This window comes from Ornithorhynchus anatinus, chromosome 1 (genome assembly GCF_004115215.2).
Source record: "Ornithorhynchus anatinus isolate Pmale09 chromosome 1, mOrnAna1.pri.v4, whole genome shotgun sequence".
NCBI classification, from domain to species: domain Eukaryota; kingdom Metazoa; phylum Chordata; class Mammalia; order Monotremata; family Ornithorhynchidae; genus Ornithorhynchus; species Ornithorhynchus anatinus.
Window position 1 is genome coordinate 73,508,446 of NC_041728.1, and position 17,177 is coordinate 73,525,622.

Below are 17,177 nucleotides of genomic sequence, written 5' to 3' on the forward strand. Positions count from 1 at the left end.
GAGAAGTCCCAAGCTGCAGCAGATGAAGGCTATACAGTAAGGTCGTGTAACTAAAAACCTACCATATATCAGAAAAAAAAATCAGGACTATTTGAATACATACTTTGCTGCCTACTGCTCCTATAACCCAACCAATAAGGGTGTTACTAGCTTGAGCTAAGGTTGACTGGGGAGCAGGTTGTACATCTTTATTCATGACTGGGTTACGTATACTCTCCTTGTCATTAGCATATAGTGCCCTGCTATGATGAAATAGCCAATAACAGATCCTAAACCTAAAGCCTTAATGTTATCAAGCCACATTACGAGAGATCAGAGAAATGGTCCGTGGAGAATTCTTTTCCTGCTGGATATATGCTTTATGGCCTCCTGCAGCCTTTAAAATAATCAAGGCCCCAAATAAATCATATGTTAAATGCCTTCATCTTGAATGAATTCACATCAACTTTCAAGGCTACTAAACACATACTTATGCAGAAAACCAATTTTTTTTCATATCACAGTGATTTAGTGCTTTTGTAAAGCACTAAATTTCCTTGCACTGGCCAAAAAATTAGAGTGGAAACTTCTATTTTTAACCACTCACTCTCCAATGGCTTCTTCCCCTCTGCCTTCAAACATTCCCATGTCTCCCCCATCCTAAAAAAACCCTCTCTCGACCCCACTTCCCCTTCCAGTTATCGCCATATCTCCCTACTACCCTTCCTTTCCAAGCTCCTAGAACGAGTTGTCTACACTCGCTGCCTAGAATTCCTTTACTCCCATTCTCTCCCGGACCCCTTCCAATCTGGCTTCCATCCCCTCCACTCTACTGAAACTGCTCTAAGGTCACCCATGACCTCCTTCTTGCCAAATCCAATGGCTCCTACTCTATCCTAATGCTCTGACCTCTCAGCTGCCTTTGACACTGTGAACCATCCCCTTCTCCTCCACACCTTATCTCACCTTGGCTTCACAGACTCCGTCCTCTCCTGGTTCTCTTCGTATTTTTCTGGCCGTTCATTCTCGGTCTCCTTCACGGGCTCCTCCTCCCCCTCCCATCCTCTAACTGTTGGGGTTCCTCAAGGGTCAGTTCTTGGCCCTCTTCCGTTCTCCATCTACACTCAATCCCTTGGTGAACTCATTCGCTCTCATGGCTTCAACTATCATCTCTATGCAGATGACACACAAATCTACATCTCTGCCCCTGTCCTCTCCCCCTCCCTTCAGGCTCATATCTCCTCCTGTCTCCAGGACGTCTCTACCTGGATGTCTGCCAGCCACCTAAAACTGAACATGTCCAAAACTGAGCTCCTTATCTTCCCTCCCAAGCCCTGTCCTCTTCCTGACTTCCCTATTACTGTGGATGGTACGACCATCCTTCCTATCTCTCAAGCCCGCAACCTCGGTGTCATCTTTGACTCGGCTCTCTCGTTCACCCCACACATCCAATCCGTCACCAAGACCTGCTGGTCTCACCTTTATAATATTGCCATGATCCGCCCTTTCCTCTCCACCCAAACGGCTATCTTACTGGCACAGGCTTTCATAATATCCTGGCTGGATTACTGTGTCAACCTTCTCTCTGATCTCCCTTCCTCCTGTCTCTCCCCGCTCCAGTCTATTCTTCATTCCGCTGCCCGGTTCATTTTCCTGTGGAAACGCTCTGGGCATGTCACTCCTTCTTAAAAACCTCCAGTGGTTGCCTATCAACCTCCGCATGAAACAAAAACTTCTCACTCTAGGCTCCAAGGCTCTCCATCACCTTGCCCCCCTCCTACCTCTCCTCCCTTCTCTCTTTCTACTGCCACCCACCTCCCCACCATCCCCCATTCTCGCCTATCCCGCCGTCGACCCCTGGGCCACGTCCTCCTGCTGTTCTGGAATGCCCTCCCTCCTCACCTCCGCCAAACTAATTCTCTTCCCCTCTTCAAAGCCCTACTGAGAGCTCACCTCCTCCAAGAGGCCTTCCCAGACTGAGCTTCCCCTTTTCCCTCTGCTGCCTCCCTACCCCCCCCTTCACCTCCCCTCAACTAAGCCCCCGTTCCCCCCCTTTTCCCTCTGCTCCTCTCCGCTCTCCCTTCCCCTCCCCTAAGCACTGTGCTCGTCCGCTCATTTGTATATATTTTTATTACCCTACTCATTTTGTTAATGAGATGTACATCACCTTGATTCTATTTATTTTTATTGTTTTAATGAGATGTACATCCCCTTGATTCTATTTACTGCTATTGTTTTTGTCTGTCTCCCCCGATTAGACTGTAAGCCCGTCAATGGGCAGGGACTGTCTCTATTTGTTGCAGATTTGTACATTCCAAGCGCTTAGTACAGTGCTCTGCACATAGTAAGCGCTCAATAAATACTATTGGATGAATGAATGAAAGGTTGAGCGTAATCACGAAAGCCCAAATTCTCAAATGGTGTGCAAAGGGATAGGGCTTACCGTGAATAACTAAAGATTACAAATGACCCTGGGGAATAAATACAAATAAAAAGGTCAGTAATATTATCCAAAAAATGTATAGAAGCGTTCTGCTCTTTCCCAACCCTTCTCCATTCATACCATCAATAACACCAAGCACGCACATGCACCTTGTTCAGGAGAGTGTCTCATTTGAGATACGGTGGTGGATGACATGTTTCAGTTTATTTTGGGAGAAACTGATTCAAATAAATTTTTTGTAAAAAGAAAACCAGCAGGTTGAAAGAGAAGGGGTAACAATGATAACATTGCATTTACTGAGCACCTACTGAATGAAATTAACTAAGGAAGCTGTTCCCAAGTATAAAAAAAGCACAAGACACACTATGTTCCCACAAAGAGCATAATTACACTTTAACCTGTAAACTCACTGTGGGCAGGGAACATGTCTACCATCTCTGTTGCACTGTTCTCTCAAGTGCTTAGTACAATGTTTTGCACACAGTAAACACTCAAATACCACTCATTGATTAATTGTAATGTTCAAAGGAATGGAAAAAGAATGAATCAATAGAATTTTATGTATAATTGAATAGTCATATATACAAAGTGCTGAGGATGAACATACATATCAGAGAAAGTGATAGAAATGCTGTTCAAGACTACTAGAACTGCACAAATCTCTTCACTGTTACGAGGTGAGGGCCAAATTCAAACACTATTACATCAAATAGAGGAAGTTATGGAAATGCTTTGGAATACCATTTCATAGGCCAGTATATTCTGGCATGTTATGAATTCTTTGCCTTGATTTCCTCATTTGTAAAATAGGGAAAAGATACCTGCTCTCCCTTTCTCTTAGATTATGAGCCCCAAGTGGGTAGGCCTGGTGTCTGATCTGATTACCTTGTGCTTAATTCCAGTGTTTAACACACTATGTAATGCATAATGGGAGTTTAATACCATAATTATTAAAAGACATATTAAAATGTATTTACAGACACATTTTGGACTATACACTAGAAGAATGATACAGTTAAAAGCCTCACAAATGACAGTTTATAAAAGCCATTAGAATTAAGCAAGAAATTGAATACTATGAACACTTGCTCACTATCAAATTCTTAAGAGTCACCTCTGATTCCTAACAATTCTCTAAACCATATCAATAGAAGGTATTAGACTGTTCCTGAACAAACCATCCACTGTAGGACTCAGGCCACAACTCTCTAATAGGGCTCTTCCACTTCTGATGAACTAGACAAATCTACCTTGGTTTCCCCTCTTCAGGTACTTCCAAATCCCAACAATTCCTGGTCTTTTCTCCAGTCAGCTCCAACCCTTCTCCACAAGTAAGGGCCCTCTCCCTGACCTAGCCCTTCCACTCTGCCTGCACTCACAGCTGTTCTCATTTAAACTGCTCCAGGAGGTCCAGCTGGAGCTGAATCATCTTCTCCTGCCCTCCAAAAGCCCTCCCTCCCACCCCCACACATTCGGCCTGCAGAGTTTCTCAGGAAGTAGAGGAATCACACCCTGCTGCAGGTAGTAGAATGAAGATAAAATACTATGTTCCTCTAAAGAGAAAGTAATACAAAGCCATGCTCATGCCAGCATTATGAGACTAAGCTATCCCCTTCCTCTCATCTGTAGAGAAGAGTCATATTTACTTCTTTCCAGCAAGCAGCTGATGCAATCACTAGCACTCTTAATGCTGACTCAAACTGGAATATACAACCAATTGGGTTCCTATTCAACTCTCATTAAGCAACTTATTTAGACATAGAGCCTCATCAATTTGTCCTGGAAATAGTCTCCTCATTGTATTCCAATCCTTTGGCATTAGGTCACCTTGAGCTCATAAAGCAGCTTGAGTCTCTAAAGTGAGTTCAGACTGACTGCCAAAGGAATTTCTCTAAACTGTGTTCTGGACAGAAGAGACTTCTTAATTTTTTTTTTATGGTAATTTTTAACCATTCATTACTAGACTATCAACTTTGGAGAATTTTTATATCAGTTAATTGGCTGGAGTTTTATACAGCTCCTATATAAGCTGGGTCTCAATACAATGTATTTTTTTTCCAGTGGTTGAATGATAAAATACTTCAGAAAAACATTTTTTATTTCATCACCATGAAGATCTCACTATTTGTTTCTGACCTGCTGAATTTCAATTATGCTTATTTTTCAGAATCCATCTTTACTTGTGTCAGGCTATGGAATTTCTAAAATTGTTATGGTTCATTACAGCTATTTTTTTTGTAATGAAGAATTCAGACTCTCTAGATCTTAAGCTCCTGGGAGACAGGAACCATATCTGCCAGTCTACTGATTTGTACTCTGCACATAATAGGCACTCTATGGGTACTGCTAATTGATTCAGCTTAGATGAAGTTGAACAATTATCTTCCAGTTAATAAAACAGTGGCATATGAGCACTTACTGTGTGCTGAGCACTACATTAAGCACTTGGTAGAGTTCAGCAGAATTAGTAAACACTATTCTGTTCTCAAAGAGTTTACAATCTAATAATAATGTTGGTATTTGTTAAGCGCTTACTATGTGCAGATCACTGTTCTAAGCACTGGGCTAGATACAGGGGAATCAAGTTGTCCCACGTGGGGCTCACAGTCTTAATCCCCATTTTACAGATGAGGTAACTGAGGCACAGAGAAGTGAAGTGACTTGTCCACAGTCACACTGCAGACAGGTGGCAGAGCAGGGATTCGAACTTATGACCTCTGACTCCAAAGCCCATAATCTTTCCACTGAGCCACGGAGAGGAGGAAGACACTAAAATTACAGATCAAAGCCGATTTTATAAGTTATGCTAATTTTTTCCCCAAAAGATTAGAAAAATTTCATTATTAAATGTATCCAATGACAAGTGAAGAAAAAATGGTAAAATACATGTTTGATGTCTGAAATATGTTTTAGACCACATTGACTCCTCCCTTTTTGTGAAAGCCTACATTCATTGAATTTCTGCTAGTTTCACACTGATGAATCTCATTCATTTTTAGAAAAGGGAGTTAATACAATTATTGGAATGTAAGTTTCCCATCCTTTCCATATCAATTACTCACTCCATCAGTGGTATTTGAGTGCTTACCGTTTGCAGAGCACTGTACTAAGAGTTTGGGAAAATACAATCTAACAGCTATATTGATGACAGAATCCAAATCCACAGAACCTTACAGTCTAAGAGGGTAGACAGACATTAAAATAACATTACAGATAGGGGAAATAGTAGAGAATATGGATTTTACATAAGTTCTGTGAGGCTAGGGTGAGCATCAAAATGCTGAAAGGGTACATAGCCAAATGCATAGTTGAAAGTGATGGGAAGTCAGACAGGGGAAATATGAGCATAGCCAAAGACCTCTTGGAGGGTATGTAACTTTAGAAGGGTTTTGAAAGTGGGGAGATGGATGGACTATGAAGGGGTTGGGAGTTCCAGACCTGAGGGAGGATGTAGGCAAGGGATTGGCAGTAGGAGGGAGAGAGCTGCATGGTTGGGTTAACCCTATTATCTTGTGAGAAAACTTGGGCAGCTTTCCAGGCATGCAGTGATTAAATGAGAATTAAATGCCTCTTTTCCAATTAAATGAGTCAGAGGTGGCTTATGTTTGTATTTGCCCATGCTCTTAGCACAGTGCTTGGCATTAAGTACTTAAATACCAAAATTATTACTATTGTTAATATTTTGTGTGCCTTCCTCTTTAAGCAAATCCAAATGTAGAATCTATTTACAAGTGTTATAATGAAATATATTGCATGTATTCTACAAGATTGTAAGTAAAGGACAGTTCTAAGGAGAAAATTTGATAAAGACTATTAACAATAAAAGTTTTAAAACTGTATAAGATTTCCTAAATGTAGCTTTGTTTATGAGTTTGGCCTTACCCCATTGTCAGGACAAATGCCAGGTGACAAAATTTCCGAAGTTTTAGATAGCTACTCAACATTTATTGATATGATCTGAAGTTCAGTAGAGCTATTCAGCAGAAACACTTCACAATGTTATATTTTCTAAGTACAGCTTTACAAGACTCACTATTTGATATGAATTCTTATCCAGAATGATTTGAGATAATCCCCAAATTAACCAAAAACTTCCAAAATAAATATTACTACTTATACTTCTGCAAGTATTTCATTGTATTCATTATTTACAGATTAACTATATGAGGAACACATACTTTTCTTTTCTGAAAATTTAAGAAATTTTTTGTTAAGGTCAAAAGATAGAGAATTTGCAAATTTAATCTGTTCCACATTTTGATTAGCAAAGAATCACTCCAATTATCAGGATTACAAGAAAAAAATTGAAAGATGAATTTGATGATATGATTCTGTGGCAAGTGAAATATATTTAATTTATCTCCTGACAAGTAGGACCTTATGATCCAAAGAAAAAAAAATATGCTACCAAATGTACATTTTCTGTTCCTGTTTCTCTCCATGAAGAAAACCAGCAATAGACTGCATAAAGGATCAAGAAACTCCCTTGTAGCAGAGTAGCAATAGCACAAAAGCTCAGGAAAAAAAAGAAATCTTGCAGATATTTTCTATGAAATTGTGCCTTTATGGGATTTTACTGATGGGCCCAGACATTCTTGGATTGAGATGTGATGCTCAAAGGTGCTAGTGCTTCTGTGTTACCTCTTTTCCTCATGCTACTATCAATCTGACTGGGCTCTGAACACGAAACAGGTAGCAGTGTGGATATAGGGAGACAGGGGTAGGAGGCTGAAGAGCCTAAAATGTTATATTTATAGGTTACAGACTGATCCACAGAATCCAGGGAGGCTCAAAAGGCATGAGGGGTGATATAGGGAACCTGAAACATTATTCCCATCTACATGCAACAATCTCTGTTTATGTAACACTATCAATTTTTAGTAATTTTATTTTGAGCTGATCTTAATTAAGCAATCAGTGGTATTTACTGAGCATTTACCATGTGCAGAGCCCTGTATTAAGAGCTAGGGAGAGTGCAATAGAATTGGTAGACACAATCTCTGCCATTGAAGAGTTTCAATCTAGTGGAGGTAAACATTTTTTTTAAAAAGTTACAGATATGGGAAGCAGTAGAGTAAGAGGTAATAAACATTAAAAAAAAGTTACAGATACAGGAAGCAGCAGAGTATATTTACATAACTGTAATGGAGGTGGGGCAAGTATCAAAATGATTAAAGGATAGAGATCCAAGTCCTTAGGCAATAGAGGAGGGAGGGAGAATAAGGTGGTGGAAAGATAGAAGATTAGTAGTCATGAAAGGCTTCATTTAAGTAGGGCTTTTAAGATGAGCAGAATAGAGGGTTGGGATCGTGACTCAGTGGAAAGAGAATGGGCTTGGGAGTCAGAGGCTGTGGGTTCTAATCCCGGCTCTGCCACTTGTCTGCTGTGTGATCTTGGGCAAGCCACTTAACTTCTCTGTGCCTCGGTTACCTTATCTGTAAAATGGAGATTACGACTATGAGCCCCACATGGGACACCCTTATTACTTTGTAGCTGCCCCAGCGCCTAGAACAATGTTTGGCACATAGTAAGAGCTTTACAAATACCACAATTATTATCTGATATTCAATTGTATTTATTGAGCACTTACTGTGTGCAGAGCACTGTACTAAACACTTGGAAAGTACAATTCAGCAACAGATAGAGACAATCCCTACCCAACAACAGGGCTCAGAGTTTAGATATGACAGGAGAGGTAGTCTCAAGTAAGAGAGAAGACCTGAGCAAGGGTCAGTCAGTGGAGAGAGAAATAAGATTGAGAGAAACAGTAAATACATTAGTGTTACAACTGAAGTGCTTGGGCTGGTTAGCAAGATTAGGTAGGAGGGGGAGAGCTGATTGAGTGTCTTAAAGCTGATGGTAAGGAGTTTGATACTAAGATGGATGAGCAATGATTGGAGGTATTTGAGAGTTGGGAGAGGTGTGCAGGACAATGTTTTTGGAAAAATGATCTGAGCAGGAGAATAAAGTACGGACTGAAGGGAGAGTCCACAGCCACGGAGGTGAGTGAGAAGGCAGATGCATAGTCTATGGGGAATATGACAAGTGCTTGGACCAGCACAATAAACAAGGATAGCATTTTCTACAGGAAAAAATTTTTCACTTAAAAAAAAAACAGTTTGGCCAGGCAGATCTAGCTACTGATAAGATAAACAAAGAATGTGAAAATATGCAAGATGTAGGTGTAAACAAATTCAGATTTAATTTATGATCTCAAAAGGGATTCACTTGGGTTAAAGGGCTATTTGATACTAAGAAGGCAAAATTGTTTGTACATGTGAATAAAGTTAATCATCTAAGTCATCTACCAAAACTTTTTCTACCACTGTTCATGTTCATTAAATAGCCTTATATATCATCAAGCTACTTACATTAATATATGTGTTAATGAAAAACTCCAAGATACACATCCTTGTGGGCAGGGAAAGTGCCTACCAAATGCTGCACTGTATTCCCCAAGTCCTTGGGGTAGTGCATGCTACTAAGCATAACCTCAATAAATGTGATTGATGGATTGCATGAGGTGTTAATCTATGTGGCTGGTGGATGGTGTGATTGAAAAGGCCTCCTGGAGATGGTTGCTTTTTGGGGAGTCAAGACCTTGAGTCTGTTTGTTCAAACTTTAATCTAAGTCTAGGCATTGGATGGCTTCATTTTTGTGGTACTGCAATTTGTGGGATAATACTTGGTTTTAACTATGCCTATTGGGTCAAACAGGGAATTAGGGAAACTTTCTGAGAAAATACATGCTTATCAGGATATAATTCATTCATTCAATCATATTTATTGACCACTTACTATGTGCAGGTGACTGTACTAAGTGCTTGGAATGTACAATTCGGCAACAGATAGAGACAATCCCTGCCCAACAATGGGCTCACAGTCTAAACATGAATAGGTACAACATTGCTGTGGGGCTGAGGGAGGCATGAAGAAAGGATGCAAAACCAAGTGAAAAGGGAGTGGGAAAAGGGGAAAGAAGGGCCCATTTGGGGAAAGCCTCGTGAAGACTTCAATAAGGCTTGAGAGTGGGGACAGTGATCGTTTTTGGATTATATGTGATGCAATGCATGAGAAACAGACTCATACTCAAATGTGGCTTCCTTCATGGTGTCTGTACTATAGCACAACTTTTCCATAATGCAGGACTTGTAAAGCAATTAATCCCTGTATTTGGAGAACTTTTTATGTTCCTTCAAACTGAAGAGGTTTAGTAGTTAGCTTATTTTGAATTAAAGTACTGCTATAACTACACAAAATACACCAAAGCAAGTTTTCACAGAATAGGTTTTCTAATAACTTAAAATTACCAGCCTGACAAACTCAAAATAATTAGTTTAATCTTTTCAAGCACAGAGGATTGAATAAAGATGCACAGTTAAATATTGCAAGCACTTACTAATTGAATATTCCATTTGAGTCTGCAAATTTAGAATAGTTCTGAAATACAAAAAACTGCTATTGTTTTTGAAATGAGCAGCATGTAGCATTTATCCTAGAGAAACTATTTAATTATAGAACAGAAAACTCAGCTAGAAAAAGCATATAATTTTAATTAGCTTAATGGAAACTACTACTGTAAGAGTCCTGGGATGAAATTTGGAAAATGGAAAATTTAGGCTGCATTTAAGGAAAATCGTGTCTTATTTGAGAACTGTATTAGGCTGTGGGACAGTTTCCCAGAAGAAGTAGTGGAAACCTTAACTTTAGGCCTTGAAACTGGGCTTGGAAAGGCTATAAAAATACATGCACACACACGAGTGCATGACAAGTATTGCCTAATTAAACTTTTCCATCTTCTAAATTTTATGAAAATAAAGAAAGGCGTCAAACAGAGTCAAATTTAGTTGCTAAACTAGAATATCTCCTTGATAATAATAATAATAATGTTGGTATTTGTTAAACGCTTACTATGTGCTGAGCACTGTTCTAAGCGCTGGGGTAGATACAGGATCATCAGGTTGTCCCACGAGAGGCTCACAGTCTTAATGCCCATTTTACAGATGAGGGAACTGAGGCACAGAGAAGTAAAGTGACTTGCCCACAGTCACACAGCTGACAAGTGATGATAATTAAATTCTCAGAAAACACAAAGGATTTGTTGAAAAAAATCTTAAGATCATTCAGACAGTGAGCTCGTTGTAGGCAATGTGTCTGTTGTTGTATTGTACTCTCCCAGATGTTTAATACAGTGCTTTGCCCACAGTAAGCACTCAAATACAACTGAATGAATTGAGGCCATATTCAGATAGTTGAGGATGATTTTCAAATTGTTTCACAATTGAAGGTAGCCATTTCATTATGAATGTATGAGTTATTTTTGAAAATATGAGTATTCATGTATCTTCATAAATTGATGTCTTTAAATTCACCTAGAAAATTTTTAGAGTTGGTATGATGATAATTGACCTGGAACCTAGACAAAGAATTGATTATAGGTATGGTGGTTTGAGCAATGACAACCATACTGCCTCATTATCAAGTTGGACAGAGTCCCTGAGGGGTTCACAGTCTACCCTATAATCCAAGTTTTGGGAGGTTGGATTAGCCCCAGTGTATCAGCAAAATAATGAAATTTTCTCTATGCCCTATATATAATTGATCACAGATCTGATTTCTGAATAACTTCAGTACTTACATTTATCCATTCAAGGAAATAGGCATTTATCCCTATCCTTTGTTTTCCATCTTTAAGACATATTTTTAAACCAAAGTGGAACATTCCTTCCAATTACACAAATATTTAGTTTGTTTTTACATTTTGGGTATGGAATTTGATCAAAGGTCTTTTGAAGATTCAAAATATATCCACTTGTTCTTTTCATTTCATTTTTATTGCCCCCTTCCATGAACCTCTTATAGTTAGTAAGACACTTTCCTCATGGTATTTTCCTAAGTGTTTACTAACCCATCCTAAACTTAGTTATAGATTCTACCAGTTTGCCAGATATCAAAGTGAGACACACTGGCTTATAATTCCCAGGGATATCTCTGGGACCTCTTATAGAGTTTTTAATAATAGGTTTCCCATTTTCAGCAGTTCCAATGGGAAATTTGGGTGGGTATCATCAGATTTTTCTTTTTTAATGGTGTTTGTTAAGTGCTTACTATGTGCCTAAGTGCTGGGGTAGGAACAAGTTAATTAGGTTGGACTCAATCCTAACCCCTCATGGGGCTCGCAGTCTAAGTAAGAAGGAGAACTGAGGTACAGAGAAGTTAAGTTACTTGCCCAAGATCACACAGCAAGCAATTTGCAGAGCCCAAGATTAGAACCTACAGCCTTCTGACTCCCAGGCCTGTACTCTTTAGAGTAGGCCATACTGCTTCTTCGATTGTGGTGATTTGCTTCCTTTGAGTCTATCCAGCTGGTCTAAAACAAGTTCTGTGCTTTCCACAATTTTATCCAGTACTGTCTGCTTCTCCATGTCTACTGAATAATCACAAAAGTTGTATTCTAATAGTTCTAAAAACTGAATTCTTTTTTAAGTCCTGGTGTAAATGTTACATAAATTGAGTGAAATTTCTTTTATGAGAGAGAAAGCATTGTTTTACCTTATCACCAACCCTCCCTGGTTCTCCTTTGTAGCCAGGTATCCCACGTGGCCCCTAAGTAAACAAAATATAAGCTAATGTTAATTCTTCCCACTGAGTCCATTGTACATGAAATTGCCAAAATGAATGTAAATTCTTGAGCTCTTACTTGCACACCAGGCAATCCTGGACTACCTGGAGTTCCTGAGATTCCTTGATATCCCTGAGGAAAAAGAAAAGAAAAAAATGTTAATCAATACTATCTATCAATTATGCCCACCTACTTGTCTCATAGAAAATACACAGACTTTCAACTACTAGCTGGACAGGAGACATATAGCATAAGTTAGTAAATGGTTTCTTGGGATTTCTTAGAATCCAGTTGACTAAACTTCTGATCAAGATATGAAACCTCTAATTTGACAGTTATTGGAAATGTTTAAGGACGACTGGAGGTCCTCACTATCAGGGAAAAGTACCACTCCTGCCAATTTCAGAGCTCTTCTAAAAATCAAGTCTTTTCCACAACCTGTTTGCCATCTCTTCTGCATTGCCTACTCACTTGGGTCTGTACCCCTACAACATTTATCCCTCTACTCTGCCCCTTCACCTATCTGTAGTTTATTTTATTGGTCTTTCCCCCTGACTGGATTGTAAACTCCTTGTGGGTTGGGATCAGCTATGTTGTAGTGTACTCTCCAAAACACTTAGTACAGTGCTCTGCACACAGAAAACACTCAATATAATTGATTGAAAGGATCTTCTTGAGGTTGACCTAAAATCTGGAATTTTAAAAGACAGTAAACTGAAAATAAACACATATCCAAGTCTTTGGGAACTCAGCTAAGTGGGTGAGTTATATTTCAAAATTGATTACATTAGGCCTACCAAGAAGAAAGAAGTTGTCCTTCAGTGATAATCTGTATAAAGATGCCATTGTTTTCCATTGAAACAAATCATTAAAGAAAAATAACAGGCTTTAAAAAGAAAGCCTCTTTCAAGATTTTCCCTCGAATTTGTGTTATAAATTTTAGCAAATGTTTTAGCTAATATCTGAATTGGGAATCATTGGGGAACCAATCCATTTTTGAATACCAAAGGAAAGACAGAGAATACTGGGGTCTCCTGAGAGTTCCCTCTCCTACTAGCAAGTATGTACATAAAGGAAATTTTCAGTTCATACAAGACAAATCTTCTTGCAGTGTCACCCAACACTAGTCCCTATTCCTCAAAAACCTCCAGTGATAACGACCTATTTCTGCATTAAGTGGAAACTGCTCATCATGGGCTCAATCAGAAACTCCTTACCATCAGCTTTAAAACTCTTTAGTTGGTTACCCCCTCCTACCTTATTTCCTACTCCAGTACAGCCCACACACTTAGCTCTCTAATACCATCTTGCTCAATTCATCAGTTGAATTTCATCCCACTGGTGATGCCATGCCCACACCTCCCTTTGACCTGGGAGGATGTAAGACAGAGGCCTTCCCCAGTTCAGCCCCCCTTTCCCCTACTCCCTCTCCCTTCTGCATCTCTTAATGCACTTGAATGTGTATCTCTTAAGCATTTGATATTCACCTCTTTCCTCAGTCCCATAGCACACAGATACCTAGCCCTAATTTGTGTATTTATACTCATGTCTGTCTCCCCTTCTAGAGAGAGAGATCTGCTTTTGGGCAGGGAATGCCTACCAACTCTGTTAAACTCTAATAAATAGGCATTTAGTATAGTGGTCTGCATAAAGTAAGCACTCAAAAAATGCCACTGATTGATTACTTGCTATGAGGTTCCTGCAGGCAGAGAACATGTCTACCAACTCTATTATGTTCTACTTTTCCAAGAGCTTAGTACATGCTCTGCACACTGTAAGCACTCACTAAATACCATTGATTGATTCACTCATTTTTTTATGGTGAAGCAGTGGGATTGTCATACATATTGGTAGTTTGGATATTTCATAAATATTGGTTAGGAATCTGAGAGGGTATCTTTAATGATGCAATATCCTAGGAGTCAAATCAAAGCTATTACAATCTTATTAACAGGTAAGACTTTATTTGTATTAGGGTTTGAAATACTAGAAATGTACTTTTGTTGCTAGGAAAGTCAACTGGAAATTTCTATTTTTTCTATTATTTTCAGATAGGTTAGTGATCTCCTAGCTCTGTAGATTTATCCCTGCATTAGAAAACATATATCTAGAACATAGCTTTGCAAGAAAATGGGATGAGTTCCGGTAACATTATATTGGAGCCCCAGTACATAGGATCTTATTTCTGGGAGGAACTTTTAAGACATTATATACTTCTACTCTATTGCTTGAAGTAGTTGAGTATCTATACCCAATTATTCAAATTGATTGAGTGCTTACTCTGTGCAGAGTAGAGTTGGTAGACACATTCTCTGTCCCCACTAAGTTAGAAGGGGAGATAGACTTTAATGTAAATTAATTATGGATATGTAAATAAGTGCTGTGGGGCAGAGGTGGAGGAGGGGGTGAATAAATAAAGGGAGCAAATCCAAGTGCAAGGGCAATGCAGAAGGGAATGGGAGAAGAGAAAATGAGAGCTTAGAAGGCTCTTGGAGAAGATTTGCCTTCAATGAGGCTTTGAAGGTGGGGAGTGGGATTGTCTGTCAGACATTAGGAGGAAGGGAGTTCCAGGCCAGAGTGAGGACACAGGTGAGAGGTTGGCAGTAAGATAGACGAAATCAAGGTACAATGAGTAGGCTGACATTACAGGAGTGAAGTGGGCAGGCTGGGTTGTAAGAGAGCAAGGAAGTAAGGTAGAAGGGGACAAAGTGATTGAGTGCTTTAAAATCCATCCTAGGTAGATTGCTGCTTATTCATTCCTTAACCAGCTTTAAATAATCCTTCTAATACTGAACACCATTGAAAATTACTATAAATCTCCATTGGTCAGAATATGAAACTAATCCTGTTTCTATAAACCGATTGATGTCATCATGTAGAATGATGTAGAAGGAGATCTAGCCAATTTTCAAGGTAAGATTTTACTTTTATTCCATTTCCAAGGGAATTGAGTTTCAAAACATAAGAGTTTCAGTTGCCAACTTGAAAAAATATTGATCTAAATTATGTAATCTCTACTGATAAACTCTTTACCCAAATGTTGACTATTTCAATTTAGAAATCATCTAGTTCTGGAAGTTCTCAAAGTGTCTGTCAGTTATACCAAAAAAACAGTAGAGGGTCTACAGACACAAGGAAATTCATTAGGACTATGTGCAGGTCATGTACTTAGGGAAGAAAAATAACAGCACAAATCTGGGAGGAGACTCACTGACTAATCAGAAGTTCAAAGGGAACTGGGGATTAAAAGATGAACATGCATCGGCAATTTTGAATGGTGTCTTCATTAAAAACAAAAATACAGTATAGATTGGGTCAACCAAAAGATACCATGTAACAGGCCAGTAAGTCATCCAACTACCAAATTCTGCCCTGCTCACACTCATAGTAGAGTAATGGATCTGGTTTTGGTCCCCACCCTTCCAAAACATCTGGAGAGTAGGGCCAGCTTCAAACTGCAATCAAGAGAGTGAACCCCTGCTGGGCCCACTGGTAGAGAGGGGTGCTGTGGGGCAGTGGTAGTGGAAAATTTGAAATCAGGCATCATTCCCACCCCCATCCCAGCTCCTGCTGCCAAGTCCTAGAATTTGGAAATGTTGCTCACTTTAATATGCACCAGGAACACAATGGCTCAGGAGATTGGGGATGTCCCTGGAAAAAGCTTTAGGTTTGGGCCAATTCCATTGTCACGGTTATGCATGCATGGTGTAACACATTTAATTCCACCCACCTTCAGCTTCCCTGTGTGCATTGTGCGCAACATAAATCAACATTTTATGCACAAAATTCCCCACTGTTGCTGATGGAAATTTAGTATGGTAAATTATCACGGAAGAAATCAGATACCATATTTGCTTTTGAGCCATTCTTCATTGTTCTGGAGACAGAAATGCATAGTGTTTCTCAACACTGAAGCATGTCAATACTGTCATGTGAAGTAGTTCAAACAGGAAAACTAGGTGCAGATCAAGGATTTTTACATTAAAGGTTTCTCTACTTTCTTTTCCAGGCAATGGATCACTGGAACATATGTGCTAAACTGTTGTTGTGTTTGTCAGTTATGTAAGTAAATGAAACTTGAAGAAATGTGGAATAGAGGAATGACCATAAAAAGTATTAAAGACAGACATGTTTTTCCAGGGCAGAACAAGAACTGGTGAAGAGAATTCTAGGGCAAGAAAAATCTATGAAACGTTGAACTGAATCAGAAAACAAATTCAATAGGAAGGTCTACTGAACTATGTAACTATTTTCTCAAGAGCCATAAGATGGTTGGCAAACTCCAATAGTTCCAGGAACATATCTCCTCCACCTGTCAAAAGATCTATCTTATTCACCTCAATTATTTCCTTGGCTCCAATTTAATAGTTTTGAAAAGGATGTCTTGAGCTTCTAAGAAGATAATTTTAAAATCAATTCTTTACATTGAAGTTTTGTATTCTAGAATTTAAATTTTTTGTTTTGAACTTTAGTTCATTCAAGAAGTTCATCTTGGTTTTTCTCCACTTTTGCCAAGATTGGGTTCAAAATCCACCCCTAAGATTTCTGAGAAATTTCTGTCTTTTCCATGTTCACAGAAAATCTTTCTTTGTAAATTATGAGTCACTTGCAGGAAAAAATCTCTCACTGCCAAATCATAGGGTTGCAGCAAAGAATACAGAATCAATCTATTTTTCCTCCATGATTCATTCTATTACAATACCTCGGGGAAGATGTATAGCAATGAAGTGGAAACCAAGGAAAATCTCAAAACATACAAGAGTCGCAATTACTTCTCTAAGCCATTCTCATGACACCATAATACTTGTCACAACTTTAAAAATATCTTTCCAAATAATTAAGAGCCTGGAAAAATTACCATTTTTTTCCTGTGGTTCTTTAAATTAAATGCATATGAGCCTTAATGTGTAAATGACTTGGAATTGGTCAGTCACATTTTGAAATGTTTCACTTTGGGAACTTAAATTTTGGAAAAAGAAAATCCACATAGCCCTTGATAAAACATCTTTGATTGTACTTGAATTTACAGCTAAATAATAATAATAATAATAATAGTGGTAATTGTTAAGTGCTATATGCTAAGCATTGTACTAAACGCTGGGATAGATATGAGATAATCAGGTCTCACATGGG

At 38.9% G+C, this 17,177-nt stretch overlaps 1 protein-coding gene across 2 annotated transcripts in view; it reads right to left on the reverse strand.

The window, feature by feature from the left end:
* COL21A1 (collagen type XXI alpha 1 chain) overlaps positions 1-17,177 on the reverse strand; it is a 111,508-nt gene that overhangs the window by 55,972 nt on the left and 38,359 nt on the right. For both annotated transcript variants that reach the window (XM_029074220.2, XM_029074226.2), the window contains 2 exons: positions 12,123-12,176; positions 11,975-12,028 (listed from right to left, as the gene is read on the reverse strand). In XM_029074220.2, the coding sequence (XP_028930053.1) occupies positions 11,975-12,028; positions 12,123-12,176 (108 nt within the window). The remainder of the gene's footprint in view (positions 1-11,974; positions 12,029-12,122; positions 12,177-17,177) is intronic.